Source organism: Sprattus sprattus, assembly GCF_963457725.1.
Source record: "Sprattus sprattus genome assembly, chromosome: 5".
NCBI classification, from domain to species: Eukaryota; Metazoa; Chordata; class Actinopteri; order Clupeiformes; family Clupeidae; genus Sprattus; species Sprattus sprattus.
The window spans coordinates 43,145,061-43,160,647 of NC_137924.1; the positions used below are offsets into that span (position 1 = coordinate 43,145,061).

At 44.0% G+C, this 15,587-nt stretch overlaps 1 protein-coding gene across 1 annotated transcript in view; it reads left to right on the forward strand.

The window, feature by feature from the left end:
• LOC308365123 (F-box/WD repeat-containing protein 7-like) overlaps positions 1-15,587 on the forward strand; it is a 56,579-nt gene that overhangs the window by 27,169 nt on the left and 13,823 nt on the right. Inside the window, 2 exon segments of the mRNA XM_080838460.1 lie at positions 14,496-14,572; positions 14,786-14,927. Of these exon segments, the coding sequence (XP_080694586.1) occupies positions 14,496-14,572; positions 14,786-14,927 (219 nt within the window).

Genomic DNA, 15,587 nt, shown 5'->3' on the forward strand with positions numbered 1-15,587 from the left:
TAGGCTGATACTTTACCCTGTGCCTTATCCCTCGCTGTCAGTTTATCATCTTATCACCTGCTGATGTGCGGAGCAGCGTGCTGGTTCTGAAGTGCAGACTCTGACCTTAAGACTCCGCGACCTGCTCTGAAAGCGCACCTTTGTTGCATTATCTAACCCGCAGCTATGCAGGGAATTTTTAAGATGTCATTATTGGCCAGCTTTATGAGAGACTCATACTCGGCCTGGTGGTGTAACAACCGGTTCCCACAGCACTGTGCGCTTTGAAGTTTGCCTGGTCGGCACCGTGTCTCTCCCGAAACGGTCCCTCTATCTTCTCAACAAGTGTGTGTGTGTGTGTGTGTGTGTGTGTGTGTGTGTGTGTGTCTTTATTCCCTCAGGCAGAGCTGCTTATGCAGGATCTCTGGTGTTGGATTAGGGGTGGAACTGATGAGATTGAGAGCGAAAGCAGATTGGGGTATACCAAGTGAGACCGTACAATTAATTAACTGAAGGCATCTGTGACAGAGAAGGAAGGAGTTGGCACAGTCCCGTATGGCGCGTTGTGTGGAGGAGAAGGGCAGAGCGACGGCAAACCGGTATAAATATAGCAGTCCTGTCCGCTCTTCTACGGCGATAGAAGCGGCGCTTCTCCTGCGCTGTGCCACCTCCTGCCTGTCCATCGTGACAGTCGTGCCATCCGTCCCTCCACCCACCCACACCTTCCTCTTCGTCTTTATCCCGCCTAATGGGCGATCATTCCCCTCATTACGGCCCTGTGCATGCCCGGGCTCCTGCCAGCCTCTGGTTTTAATTACATGCCAACTGCCAAATATTTTACCCCTGCCATCCCTACCCACAGGATACAGCGTGGAAATCTGGGCTTTATTTTGTTCATTTTAAAATGGGTCTTTATGCACATACTTGTGGTGTGTGTGTGTGTGTGTGTGTGTGTGTGTGTGTAGGGGGGGGTATGGTGGGTTGTCATGATTTACTGTATCTGCCCTCTGTGTGTATGTGCTCGTGTTTCTTTTTTTTTCTTTTTTTCATCTGCCTAAGCTCCTTTAGTAGCTTGCACTCTCCCTCTCACACACACACACACACCCCCACACACACACGCAATAACCCTGCTGGTAGTGTGCCCTGCATTCGTTCTGCTGCCGAGTTGGAATTTTTTTGCGGTGAGAGAATGAGAAAGGGGAAGAGAGGAGCAGGGAGGCGTAGACTGATAAACGGAGAAGAAAGACAAGCGGCAGCGGCAAGTAGGAAGAAAACGCAATGAGAAACAGGTGCCACTCCGCAGAAGCAGAGACATCAAAAGGAGCCAGCGTTTGTTTTCTTTAAGAGCTCCCACGGCAGTGTGGGAAATCTGCAGTGTCCTCACAGAGAGTGAGAGGGAGGGGGGAGGTGAGGGTAGGGAAGAAAGTGAGAATAAAGGAGTGTGTCAGGGTCGTAACATCGGCAGCCGTAACACTAAACCAGAAGAATGCCAGTTAAAAAAAATGCAGAGGTTGGCTTTCTCTCTGCCAATCTCTTGCTCTGCTTCTTAGATTCTGTCTTTCAGTTCCAGAAAAAAAAATGTGTGCATGATGTGTGTGGTAAGGAGAGAGCAGAAGCTAGAGATTAGGTCCAAATTAGTTTGACCTGAACACTGAATGATTGTCGGTCCTAGATTGGCTAAAACTACGTACAGTTAAGGGCCACAGGACAATACTCCCTAGATTTGACCCTCGTATTTATTTCTAGGAATATTTTCACCCAATGTCACATTAAGATCATTTTCTGCTCCGCACTTCAGAAAATTGTTCTCTATAACTCTAAAAGCAGAGGGCACTTTAGAAAGTCCTCTATGCCTTTTCATTCCATTCTGTTCTACTTTTATAGCTAACAGCTTTATGAGCAAAAGGTCTATATCCCTCGTCCGGGATATTTTTATTTTTGAGTTTTCGTCTTAGAGACATAAAAAGAACAACCATGGAAACATTGAAACCTTTTCTAATATTATTGCTGAGGTCTTCTAGAATAGAATCATATATTCCATTTGTGCATCAATGTTTTTAGTTAAGCAAAATGTACAAAAACATCAAGGCATGTCAGACAACTTAGAAAAGTCTAAAAGGCCTTGGACCTTAGAGTGTTAAATGGTTAAAAGCCACAGGATTGGGGAGAGTCTGACTGATATTGCTGCAACTTGAACGGAAACTGACGTTGAGGCCTCTGAGATTTTTTCTTTCCTAACACCTCAAGGTCCTTTGCCACCCGCTCCATTGGTAACTGCCAACTGTTACTCAATGAAGTGAAGAAAAATGTATTAAATAAAATTTGACACATGAAGGTTTCTCCTTCAAAAACACATGTAGACACAATCGGTATGATTGAGTGCCCAATGTATATGTGTATCAGTGTGCACGTGGCTTTGATTGTGACTACATGTGGGTCTTGGAGAGAGAGAGAAAGAAGGAGAGAGCGCGAGAGTTTGTGTGTGTGTGTCTGCGTGTCTGCTTAGTGTGTTTTCTCTTTCTCACCCAATGCCTTTAGCTGTTTTCTGGCGGTCAGCACATTCCTCCGTTTGGGAATCAGCTGTCGGTGGCTGGCTCTTTGGAATGCTCTCTGTGCATTCTGAAATTCCGGCCTTTTTCTCGGGCCAAGGCACGCATAGGAGCTGAAGCAGAAAGAGCTCTAAATAAACAGGAGAAGAAAAAAAAGACGTGAGGAGATTGTCCTTACTCGCATGCCTGACTCCCTGACCATGCTGTTAGCTAGTCAGTCTGGGTGAGGTTTAATACTCATCTCAGCAATGCAGTCATGTATTACAGCCAGTGGGCACCTCCAGTCGGTGTGTTACAATGTGTTTAGTTCACCCTCACATTTGAGTTGTGTTCCCATTTCACACACATAATCATATACAGAAACATTTAAATGCTGTATTTGGATTCACTAATACAATTAAAGATTAATTAATCTAACATTCTATACTATTATATCTTGTTTCGAGCCATTGTGCTATCCAAGTGAAATGCACATTAGACTCTAAAAATACACAAAATAAGATTGAATCTAAGTTCTTAATGCATAGTGTTGTGGCACTGTTTAATCTAAGTGAGATTTAAGTGCCACTGGAATCAGATGTGCTGTAGCGTTTAGCTGCCATTTAGATGGCTGGGGTTGCTGCTCATTGCAGTGCGGTGCCCCGGCGGCCTCTGGGGGTTCTTCCTGAGTGTTATGTTCAAATGCACTTTGCGCGCCCAGTCTGCCGCTGTCACTCTCGAGCACCGCATTGGAACATCACACGCTGTTTCTTTGGAATTATGTGTAATTGGGCGTAAGAACTCGTGTTAGTAAGGTCCCCTGAGGACACACACACACACACACGTTTGAACACACAGCCACACCCTTTTGCATCCATTGGTTTAAAAATACATGGGCACCACACACTCTTGTCCATTTCACACACACACACACACACACACACACACACACACTCTCACACACTCATCTTTAAGTATGCATGAGCACTCACCAAGTCCAGCCACACATTCCTCTCTCTGACACATACACACACTCTTACTGCCAGTGCACGTAATGCATTATGGATGAGGTACAGATCGCCATGTTGAATAATCCACAGGGTGGTTGTTTAGCCCATAGCTCCCTGCAGGGACTGTGGGAAACGTTGAGTCAACGCTTGTGAGCCGGTCAGAGAGGGGAAGGCCTTCCGAAAATAAGTTTCCCCCCTTTGGGACATATCTGCTGAGTAGGCAGCAAAAACTTAGTGAGTTCAGCTTTAATCCCAAAACTGTTTCGTTGTGCCAGAATATTGACGTGTGTGTGTGTGTGTGTGTGTGTGTGTGTGTGTGTGTGCGCGCATTTGCACCCTGCATAAATATGCCTGGGAAAGGTTTTAGCATACCCCCATTTCTTTCTGTCTATCCATCATTAAAAAAAGCCCTTGCAGAGCACTCCACTGCGCTAGCCAGTGAAGTGATTCCAAACATCGTGGAGAAGCCTATTTCTGTACCTTCCCAACCCCTTCTGAATATGGCACTCCTACCAGTCTGAGAAGCCTCCCCCACACTTCCTCTCTACGCTACTGTCTGCTACCCGCCTTTAGATTTGCGTGTGATTTCCATATCTTAAGGGTGTTTTTAGACAAGTGAAGAAGCTGAGTGAAAGATGAGGTTTAAGGTTAAGTCAACAAAGTTTTTGTCAACTAACTTTTAAAAACACTGAGTCCGTAACAAGCACTACGTTGAAAATAGTTTGAACCCTTAATTCAGGGTAGGTCCATGAAATTCACCAAATGAAGCCTCACTCTTTTATGTTTTGCTCCCTGAAGCCAACATTGGTTTATCTCCTCTCATTTAACCTTCCGGTACATTACAGCCATACTAACTCCAGAGACACAAATGAAAAAATAGTAAACAAACAAAAAAAGACCAAAAACAAATTATGGTTGGCTGTGATTCCACAAACACATAACAGATCCATGCCGTACCGGATGTTTCGCAAATCTGTTTCTCAACCCTAACCACAGGAAGCAAAAAGGTACCGATGCAGTTAATAAACTGCCTGGAATATTCTAGCACATTTAGAACAACTGACAGTGTGTTTTTTTTTAAGGTCCGAACTGAAATAATGATTAAAGCAACAAGTCAGGGTTGTATGTGTCTTAGCCTAAGAGCAGGGTTTTCAGAATTTCGAAATCCCTGGTTGCCCGGAATTAGTTAAACTAGCCGAAATTAAAAAAGGCCATTAAATGTAGAAAGGTACTGTTCTGTTCAGGGCCACTGCTGGCCATGTCGGTGCCCTATGCAGAATTGCTTCGCTTATTGTTCAATTGTAGATTAATGTGAATCTTTTGCATAATTAATTTAAACCAATAACACAAAGCTGGTCAATGTTAATGCTAATATTACTTTGATTGTTTTGTTTTTGAGTATTCAGTTAAAAATAAATTTGGCCAACTTGATGGCATTGAAAATATGCTGATTTTATGGTGTGTTGTCACTTTAAGAGGTTTATGCTTCGTTCTCATATTTTGACTTTTTACCATGAGGATGATAAATGGGAGAACTGTTGGGAGAACCGTGTATGGTTGGGACATAGTTGCATACTTTGTGAATCTGCTCCTAGAAAAGAATGTCTGTTGAAGATTGCACTGAATGAAACAGAACTGTGTCTTAGAGTTTAGCAGTGCTACAGGTCATATACTTTGAAGAAAGGCAGATCAGATGAGCTGCTGAAGTTACATCTGAAGCAGGAGAGACTGGTGTCTAGGCTAGCCTTTCAGCGGTCGGTATGTGTTAATCAGTCTTAGAATAAACCACACACTCATAAACTTAAATGCTTGCTAGCGTTTTGCTTCATAGGCTGTGCTTGTAACCTTAAATCTAACCTATAAGATCTTTAGCTCTCTAACGTTAGCTAGTTAAACTTGGGCGTTTCTTGCCTAGTATGCATGCATTGTGCAGGCTAATGTTCCAGTATTTTAAGAATCATTCAAACATACGAAATGTAGGGACATCATCCTGCAGTTTTCCCCATAGCCTTTTCATAGTGATCATGACGGAGACACTATGTTTGCACAAGCACAAACAGATAAAGTTGTGATTTTAACCATGAATTCAATCCAAATTCATGATGTGGTATAAATGCTATGTTATGAGATACAGGTTTGTCCGTAATATGCTCAAAACAGTATCGATCTCAGATTTTCCGGTGCACTATTTCGCATGGAATGCTGGTGCGGCAGAGGACTGGCATCAAACTCAACTGGACTAGTGCCTTTCCTATTAACGCATCCATTCCCCAGCAGACAAACCCTCATGATCAACAACTCGTTCGTTTAGTGGTCTAAGTCAAAAGGGCAGAAAAGGCGAATAAAGGGGGGGAATTTAATTTCACTTGGGAGCCGATGTCTGACAGCCCGTCTAACAACCTGTTACTTTTTGGTTGCCCAACGGGAGAAGTTGATTCTCCTGGGACGTCAGGCTTGTGATCTTGCAAGCCCTACCTAAGAGCATGAACTGAGGCAAAAATGTACCAGTTAATGAAATCAGTGAATGACCAGCTATGGCTAAATGAGTTCAAAGTTTCTCCATGTGGGAGAGGAGCAGAGGGAGAGAGGGATGAGCCGGCAGGATTCTTCACATCGCTGGCGTGTCTAAGCCAGCCAAGTGGAAAAAGGACACGAGTCTGTCTGAGCTGATCGTGCTTACTGACCACACACAACAATTAACACTGAAACTGAAACACACATATATACACACACACACACACACACACACACATATACACATCCCTAGACAGCCTGCCCATCTGCACTGCACACACACAGCACACAAAAAGCACACAGCCTTTAGATACAGCACTCATGCTGTGTACAACGTGTATGCCGTACAAACAAAAATAGGCCTTTCACACACACACACACACACACACACACTGGACCTGATCCTTGTGTCTAACATTGACATTCTGCTGGTGTCATGTAGGTGGTGTTGGAGAGTGTGTGTGTGTGTGTGTGGAGTCCATAACACCTCCCTGATGGGTTGGTGGCATTGTTGACATTTTTGCAGTTCTCATCACCACCACAGACAGGATGCGAGACGCGTTGCTGAGGTGTTACATCAGTTCAGCGCTTGAACCTAGACTTGCCCTAACTGAAAGACGTGCTGAAAGACAAGACTTTTCTCCCTCTTTCGCTCTCCCCCTTTGTTTCTTGCCTATATACGTTTCCATCTGCGCTATGGGATTTTCCTCTTTTGAACTCGAGACAACTGAAGAAAGTTTAAACTTGCCTGAAATTAGACAGAAATAATAATATTAAAAAAGAAGCAAATCATAAGAGGCTTGAGGTAACAACACATCCTAGGCACCAAAACATGTCTGGTTTTACCAGTGTTGTGGTAATTTAATTGGGTTTGGCTTTGTGTTTATTTTATGGAGACAATAAGCCTAGTCATAACAACTGTGAGGTGGGGGGGGGTCCTCAATGTCAGCATCTAAATACAAATCCCTCAATCATCCACACATTGTACTAGTCAAATCTGTTCCCTTTCTAGAAAAAATGTTTACCGCTTTTCTTCTCACCTTCCCTCCTACATTAAGCCACTGTAATTCTCTCCCTCACACACATTTGTAACAGCCAGCCGATGTATGGGGCACTTGGGGCCATATAGTAACGAGAGATGCCACCTGTTTCTCTGACATTTAAAGCGATTAGCCCTCACTTGTTCACTTAATTGGAATCACATACATATTTTTTGGGGCGAGACATTTTGATAGTTGAAAAGGTTGACGGTGGATGAAGTTCACAGGAGTTGGCCTCCCTCAGTGGAGATGGCCTGAATATGTTCTGTGTCTTTCACCACAAACATGCTGAGGAAAAGTGTGTGTGTGTGTGTGTGTGTGTGTGTGTGTGTGTGTGTGTGTGTGTGTGTGTGTGTGTGTGTGTGTGTGTGTGTGTGTGTGTGTGTGTGTGTGTGTGTGCGTGCATGCATGCATCTTTAACTACTCGGTGGGAGAGGTTAGTCTTTACTACTTACCTGAAACTCTGCAAGTCTGCCTCAAAGACTCTAGTTTAACACCCTAAGGCAAGCAGATACACACACACGCACACACACTACAAAAAACTCTTACTGTCTTCCCTGTGCCAGTGGCCCCACTATTGAAGCCTTCGTACACCACCTTGGCTCTGCAGGGGCCATGTGGGACCTTTAGAACCTCACCAGACAGGCAGGGAATGGCCTCTCGGCGCCTGGGAGAAATGTCAGCCGACTCCACTGACATTTCAGGTTGCATTGTTCCGACGTCTTATCACAAAAATAATCTAGGAGCAGGTAGGCTGTGTAGTAGTCATTGTTCGCCTCCTAGGACTTTCACACTCATTTTGTTTTCATTTATTTCATAAAGCAGTTGCTTTGGTAGTGGAGGGTTGCTGTCTCCCTTATTTTTTGTCATTTAGAACCCAGAAGGTCAAAGCCATTTTAAAAAGAGTGTGAAGGCATTGGCTGCCGTCTAGCCATAGATCATAGCTAGCGTTCCAGAAGGTTCTACTCTCTGAAATTGGGAGGAATCAATCTCTGTGCCAGGTAATTGAGGAGGACTCCATCATGGAACATTAGCACAGAGGTCTTTAAAAACCACAAAATGAGTTAAGAGGGACAATCTGACCTGGTTTATGACCACCTCTCACACACTCCCAAATGTACTCTTCCAGGTTTTCTCTCCTTTTTCCCTTTTAGACATTTCATATCCACTTACCCTACACTGGTAAATATGAACTGTTCATTAGTGCACTTTAAAATATAGCCTTGGTAGTTTTTTTGTAGAATTATTTATTTGCTGTATATTATTTTTCTTGGCATGACTAATTATATGGTTTATATGAGTATCTTATTTAACCATAATTAGTGAGTGAAAGACTACAGCTTTGGGGTGCTCTTTCCCATCGGTGGGTGGGTGTGCCGTTCAGCTCAACATCTGTCTCGCCTCTGTCTCCTGTTGTTAATGTATTACCCTGGTAACTGTGCTTAGCAACAGGGGGTTAATGACTGTGGGACTGGCGGCTGCATCAAAGACGGTGTCCCATGCTGCTCCACATTCTCCTCATGCCAGCTCTCGCACACACACACACACACACACACACACACACACACACACACACACACACACACACACACACACACACACACACACACGCGCATAGCCACAGGATATTGGTCAGGTGATTTTCAGAAATAGGTCCCACATTCAGGGTTTTTGGGTGAAACACAGTGGGTGAATGTCCTTTCGCTCAATAGGCAGGTGTGTGTACCTATGTGTACCCATTTTAATGTGGCCAGACCTTGTTGCTGGAGGAATTGTTGCCAGGTGGTGTTTACACATGTTTCTACACACCTGCACTTTATTTGAGCGTTGGTGCTTAGGTTGACTGTGAACCTCTCCTTTAAACTCCCTGCTGTAGGTGTTTTTGTTATCCTAGCATCACGCACACCTACACAAGCCTCTTGCATTTCGACTTTCAAAGGCAGAGCTGTGGATACATACTGTCAAGCACGTACAATGAATGTGTTTGTCTTCACTGATTCTTGGCCTCTCCTCAAAGCCAACAACCTCATATGCCCAGAGAAAGGATACTTATATAGTATGTTTGACACTGTACGCAGAGGCCAACCGCACTCAAAAGTATATTTACACAAACAAGTTTAAACCCTTAGATTTTACTCTTTAGTTGTTTGGAGTTTTGAGAATTTGGATGAATAAAGTCATTCCTTGATAAATTTCACACCTTGGTTCTTGGTTATGACCAAGTTAAGTTGAATGTCATTAGTATTCGCTTCGGGAAAACACATTAAAAGAATGGCACCTTTTTTTAGTCCTCTGTTCATTTTCTGTGAGAAGAAAAGCTTTGATTTAAGTCATTTTTAGAAGTGTAATTTTCTGTTCCACCAATCTCCTCCTGATCTGCCCTCATGCCTCACTCCACTGCATTGTCTGTGGAATGATCTAATATCTTAATGGCTCTCTCTTTAGCAGACCCTTCTTACACGCTCCGCCCTCCCTTTCACTTTAATGGCTCCTTCTTCACCGGCAGGCCCTTGCCCGTTAACATGTGAGAATTGGTGTCCATTGCACCACCAAAGGCTGTTTCATTCAAAGCAGTGCTATGCTAGATTTAATGGACTACAAGCTGCTTTAATCCCTCTGTCCATAACTAAACTCAAATCCCAAACACTCAAATGGAACACAAATGGACTAACAGAACCCTCCCTGGGGAAGGTTTAGGTGTTCACAAAAGCTATTTAGAAATGTTGTGTACCTATGATTTTACTTATGGGGACAAATATGTATTTAGTCTACACAGTTCTGTTCAGTTTGGCATAAGGACCGGGTCAACGGTTTTTACTGATTTATTGCTTAATAAGTATTAAAGATATCCCAGTAATATGTTTTCCTGCTGTAAAATTAACTTGTACAAGGATCTGTGGCGTCTCAAAACCATAGTGTTTAATTCGTCAGAAACTGGCCTGTGAAGATGGCTATAGAGTGAAAAATATAGCATATTTATGTAATGTGGCATATTTAGCATAAGTAAAAGGACACTTCCACAAATCCATAGCCCTCTCCGACACCTTCACCGCTGTTTAGTTTTTCTTCGCATAATTTTGATTTGCTTAATAAGACTTGTGTTTTGTGGTAAACAACTGCCAAAGATTTTGTGTACATGTGCGCATGTGTATCTCTGAACTACTTGCTCCCTAAGGAAATGTTCGTCTCCTCCCAGCAACATCTCATCACCTTAGTAACAGCGTAATAAAGTGTGTGCGTGTGTGTGCGTGCATGAAAGCATAAATATTAGTGAGTAGGAGAGGCGAAAGGCTGAGACTGCGTAGTTCACAGCATTTTGCTTGTTCAAACAGAAGTGATTAGGTGGTGTGTGTGTTTGTGTGTGACACCAAATATGTGTCTGTTTTTTGTCTTCTTTATCTGATGCCTTACAATTGAAAGGGTAATTGGCCCCCCAGACTCAATGACCATCTCTGTATAACAGGGGGGAAAGTAGCGTAATGGTGATAGAAAAGAGCTTACTGTTAATTCTGCACTTTAGCAGCTAGTTAGTTATAGATACCCTGATTGAGACCTTAGCAGCTAGTTAGTTATAGATACCCTGATTGAGACCTTAGCAGCTAGTTAGTTATAGATACCCTGATTGAGACCTTAGCAGCTAGTTAGTTATAGATACCCTGATTGAGATTGCAGCACAGGTTACTAAAAATAATTACAAACTTTAAGCAACAACACAGATAAGTGGGTCTGGTTTTTGAAAAGTCATATTGGCCCACAAGAAACATCTCTGAAACAGACCTACTGCTTCAAGTGTGTGCTGGTTGTCAATCAAGTATCCTACCCTTGTATTTTTTCATGTCGCCTCTCCCTCCCGCTCCTACACACTCAGCAACCGTGATGTCCCTTGTGAGCCTCAGTTCAGGCTTCTGCTCAGTGAAGTGAAATCGGAGTAGTTAGAACATGGATTCTTGCGCACACTGACATCTTTCACACGGACCACACGCATAGTGAGACACTCGTTGCGGTGTTAGAAATCGACCACCATCAAAACTCAAGTGGTTGAGTTAAGTCTATCTCCATGATGTGTGTTTTCAGGCGTTTTTGAGCTGAAAATGGGTTGGAGTATTCATATGTTGCTTTGGTTAAATTGATTTATTAATGATTTATTAAATTCAGACTTTGGGCAATAATTGTAGGCCTCCATAATTGGAACCCGTTTGGAATAGGCCTTATAATTCTAGCAGTTTTGCTTTGTCTGTCTTTGATTGCTGCATTATTAGTCTACTAAAACACATGGGTAAATCAGAGCACAACTAAGGATACCTCCGGTGCTGCCGAGGGGAAGTAATCGGGCAAGGGGGCGGGGGGAGGGGGGCGTTACATGAGGGGAAAAAAACTACTAAAGCGAATGCCATGGACAAATCAACAAGTGACGCATGGGCCCAGTCATTTTATTATATGCCGTCTGTTTTCGATATACTGTTTCGTTCTGTTCTCAATCAGTGTACGTTTTGCTACAGTGCGATCACCGTATCACAAACGCAATATGATGAGCGTCCACAGAAGGTCGAACTATACCACATTCTTACCACTGGGAGCATGAAACTCGAGCTTTGACTCTGAACAGGCCTGAGAAAAACCCTCCCTCCCTTTCGTCTCTCCCTCACTCTCTCTCTCTCTCTCTCTCACTCACTCACTCTCTCTCTGTGACCCCACCTCCGCCTTCTGTATGACATTCCTCTCTCTCCCTTCATTATCGTACTGCAGAAACCGGTGAGAGGTAGTCAGTGTGGGAACCTACAGGCGCTCAGACCATACGCATTCTGGCATGTCACTGGAGCCGTCCTCACGCTCGCCGTGACTGCGCTTTTCCTCGTCGGGTGTCTTGCCCGAGCATGTCCACGGCAACTCGGACATACTGTTTGGATTTACTGGGAGAAGTAACGCTTGGTGGTTGTGGAAAGATACGGATACACTCAGCGAAGAATTGTGTGGATTTTACCTACTGACAAGCTAACGCCTCGCAACCAGGGTTGAAACATGGGGTTCTATGGCACTTTGAAAATGATTTTCTATAAAGTGAGTATGCGTTTACTTTAATGTTGATAAATATTTTGTCGTGTTGTTAGTTAATATTTTGGAACCTAAATCTGCTTTACGTTAAATCTTTTGGGCTGATTTACGATTTTCTTTAAAAAAAAATCCGCTCCGATAAAGATGGGCTAACCTTGGACGTTATTTGGCTCGTCCTACAGAGGTGTGAAAAAGGCGATATTTGCCTGGAGATACATTTCTGTTGCAGGAAATACGCATGAATTGATCAGTCTCATTTACATAACAGGACTGGGGGTGTTTATTCAGCTAAAGCAGCGCAAGATTGTTTGGATGTTAATTCCAGGTGTGACCCATTCACTCGTGTTAATAAAAAACATTTGTATACGTGCCTGATACACATCAAGTAAATCACTGCGTTGGATTAGGGCGTCTACACAATCTGGGTAATCGCATTGCTTGTGAAATGAGGATGTCAGTTAGCGCAGTGATATTGTCGGTGCACCTGCTTGCGGCACTGACGGGAGTTCCCTACATTACGCCCTGGTTGCCTGATTCCTCTGGCTCACCTTCTATCTTCGCTTCTGTCTCGGTGTCTCTCACAATCTTCCCTTGTTCTGATGATTCCGTTCCTGTTATAAAAGTGTTCATTGAAACCTCGCGGTGAAGGCAAGAGAGTAGAATATATCGCAACGAAGTCAGTAGTCTTATCCACAACAAGGGCGATGCCAAAAGCCGATGAAACGACCACGCTGTACAGTACACGACCTCGTTCTTTGACCACTGAAATCTCAGTATCTCAGTGTTTTTAAATATGACTAATTGAGGTGTTATGACATTTTTCCTTGGCATTTCTGATCAGGGCGTCCTTATTTCGTAGGCTGTATCAAGATTGTACCGTTCTTCTGGGAACAGGAGGAGCACGTCTAAAATCATTGTATTCTTTACAGCTGCAACATTGTTGTTTTTCTCTCTGCCAAGGGCGCATTCCTGTAATATTAGTCACGTTTCTAAGCCACCGCATATCACTTAAGGTGCGGTTACGAGGTCAGTGCGGTGTTTCTCGGCAACGCTATCAAGCTCCTCCATAGCCCACTGTAAACAAAATTTCAGGTTGACTTATTCTTTGCGTAGTTTTTTTGTGTCATCCTCATATATTCGCTTAAAATGTCAGATGAGATGTAGTCAACATGTTAATATAACTAAATGGCTGAGTTCTTCCCGTTTGACTTAACGCTTTCCTCAGGTTGTTAGACTAAGGAATGCCTCATGCAGACAGCTGTCAGACAGGCAAAAGTATTGATCGGGGTTGACAACTGTCGTTCCCTCCTTCCCCATTGCTCTTGCTCTCATGTCTTTCCCAACCTTCTGTTTGATGGCTAATTATTTTCAGGGATGGGTTGAATGTAGCCTAAGTGCTTTTTTGGATTTGCCCAAAAAAAACTTTGGTTAATTAACAAGTATAAATCAATGAACATTCTCCATTACTTGTGATTTACCTCAGAAGTTTCCAACACTATTGCTTGCTTTTGTTGAACATCAGCATCAATGAGAAGGACACCCATTTTGGCTTCAGTTGCCGCCACACTAAAGCGACCCCGAGTCTGAAGATCTGAAGCTGTCAGTCATAATGAGCTCAAAAGCATCAGTCACCAGCCAAGGCTTTGTAATGCAGATGGTGGCAGCTTTTGTGTTTGGGAATTTCGAGTGTTCGCTTCCACAGAACTACTGTGGAAGCGAACAGAAGTTGTTTTGTTGGTTTTACATCCGCTTGGCGGTTGAAATCAGAATAATGGGTAGAGACTCTTGCTCACACACACAAACACTTTGATACACTATGTGACCGTAAGGCACACATAGGCACATAGCACTGAAAAAAAATCAGGTTTGAATACTTGTTGTTACCCAAGCAGCTTGCTTTCTTAGTAGCATTTCCTAACCTGATTTGGGTGTGCCGCTCCTGAAATGTGGTTTTGTAATGTGTTTTCGGTGACTTACTGTAAGGCATTTATGTCCAGAGTGTGACAGCAGCCATTCCATCTCACTCAGGCTGCCCCTGCCCAGCCTCTGACAGGACATTATTCAACCACAGTGGAGGACGGGGTTGTTTGTGGTCTTGCTGTGTGTGTGTGTGTGTGTGTGTGTGTGTGTGTGTGTGTGTGTGTCTGTCTGTCTCTATGTGGGTGTTGGTTTTCTCACTATTTGCTTAAAGGCTAAGAAGGGCTTTTGTCTTGGTGCCCCTTTGGCTAAATGCAAATTTAGCCTCAAACACCCGTGTGTGCGCGCGCTTGTGTGTGAGATTGTGTGTTTGTGTGTTGAGGCAAATCGCGGTGCAGTGGACCATAACCACCCCTCACTCACTTCTTTCTTCTTTTCCTCTCTTGTGTTTTCAGATGAAGAGGAAGTTGGACCAAGGCGAGGTCCGATCTTTCCCTACAGGAAAGAAACCCAAGGGCTCAGACTATTCAAGGTAAGACCATCTCCTTCTCTTTTCTTAACCCCCCCCTCTCCAAGGCATCTACACCCCCACTGACACACACACACACGCACACGCACACACACACACACACACACACCCACACATCCTGCAAGTTCTGCTTTCATTGATTTGATCAGTCTCCATGTTTCTTTGTCAGTCTTCTTCATCTCCTTTACTCTATCCCTTCTTCTCCCTCTGTGGCAGCCCTGTGGGTCTCGCTCCATACTCGTCCACTCCCACCACATTCGGGGACCTCAGAGCCGCCACTGGACAGGGGCTTCAGCGACGACGAATCACTTTAGTCCCGCCCCCGGCTGGCATGCAAGATTGGCTTCGTACCTTCCAGGTGAGACATATGTCCCACAATATAAGCACAAGCCCTGAGAGAAAACATACACATCAGTATAGAAGCACAAGCCTGGAGAGAAAACATACACATCAGTATAAAAATGAAAAAACAACTGTACTAGACATATAACCTGGTCCTACCAAGACGGTGACCTTCCAACTGTAGACAACCACTGCAGTGTGTATGAATCAGTACCAACAGAAGCTAGTACATAAAATATGGGGGGGGGGGGGGCAGAGCATTAATTCCGTCATGCTGGAGGCACCCATCCTTCTCTGCAGGTATTAGCTGTTCCTCTCCGAGAGGAGAAGCTGGGGAGAGGCAGAGAGAGGAGTGTGTGTGAATGAGAGTGTGTGAATGAGAGTGCAGCTCTGGGTCTGTTCAGGGCTAGTGTTTTAGCGTAATTAGCTTTCCCCTCATGCACATCTGCAGAGGGCTTATGTCTGCCTTCTCACATACTCCACATCCCTCACACAAACACACACACACACTCGCTCTCACACAAACTCACACACTCAGTCGCTCTCACACAAACACACTCACTCACTCTCACACACACTTGCTCTCACACACCCACAGCCCACACACACACACATACACACATACACACACACACACACACACTTGCTCTTACACACACAGTCTCAATCTCTCACA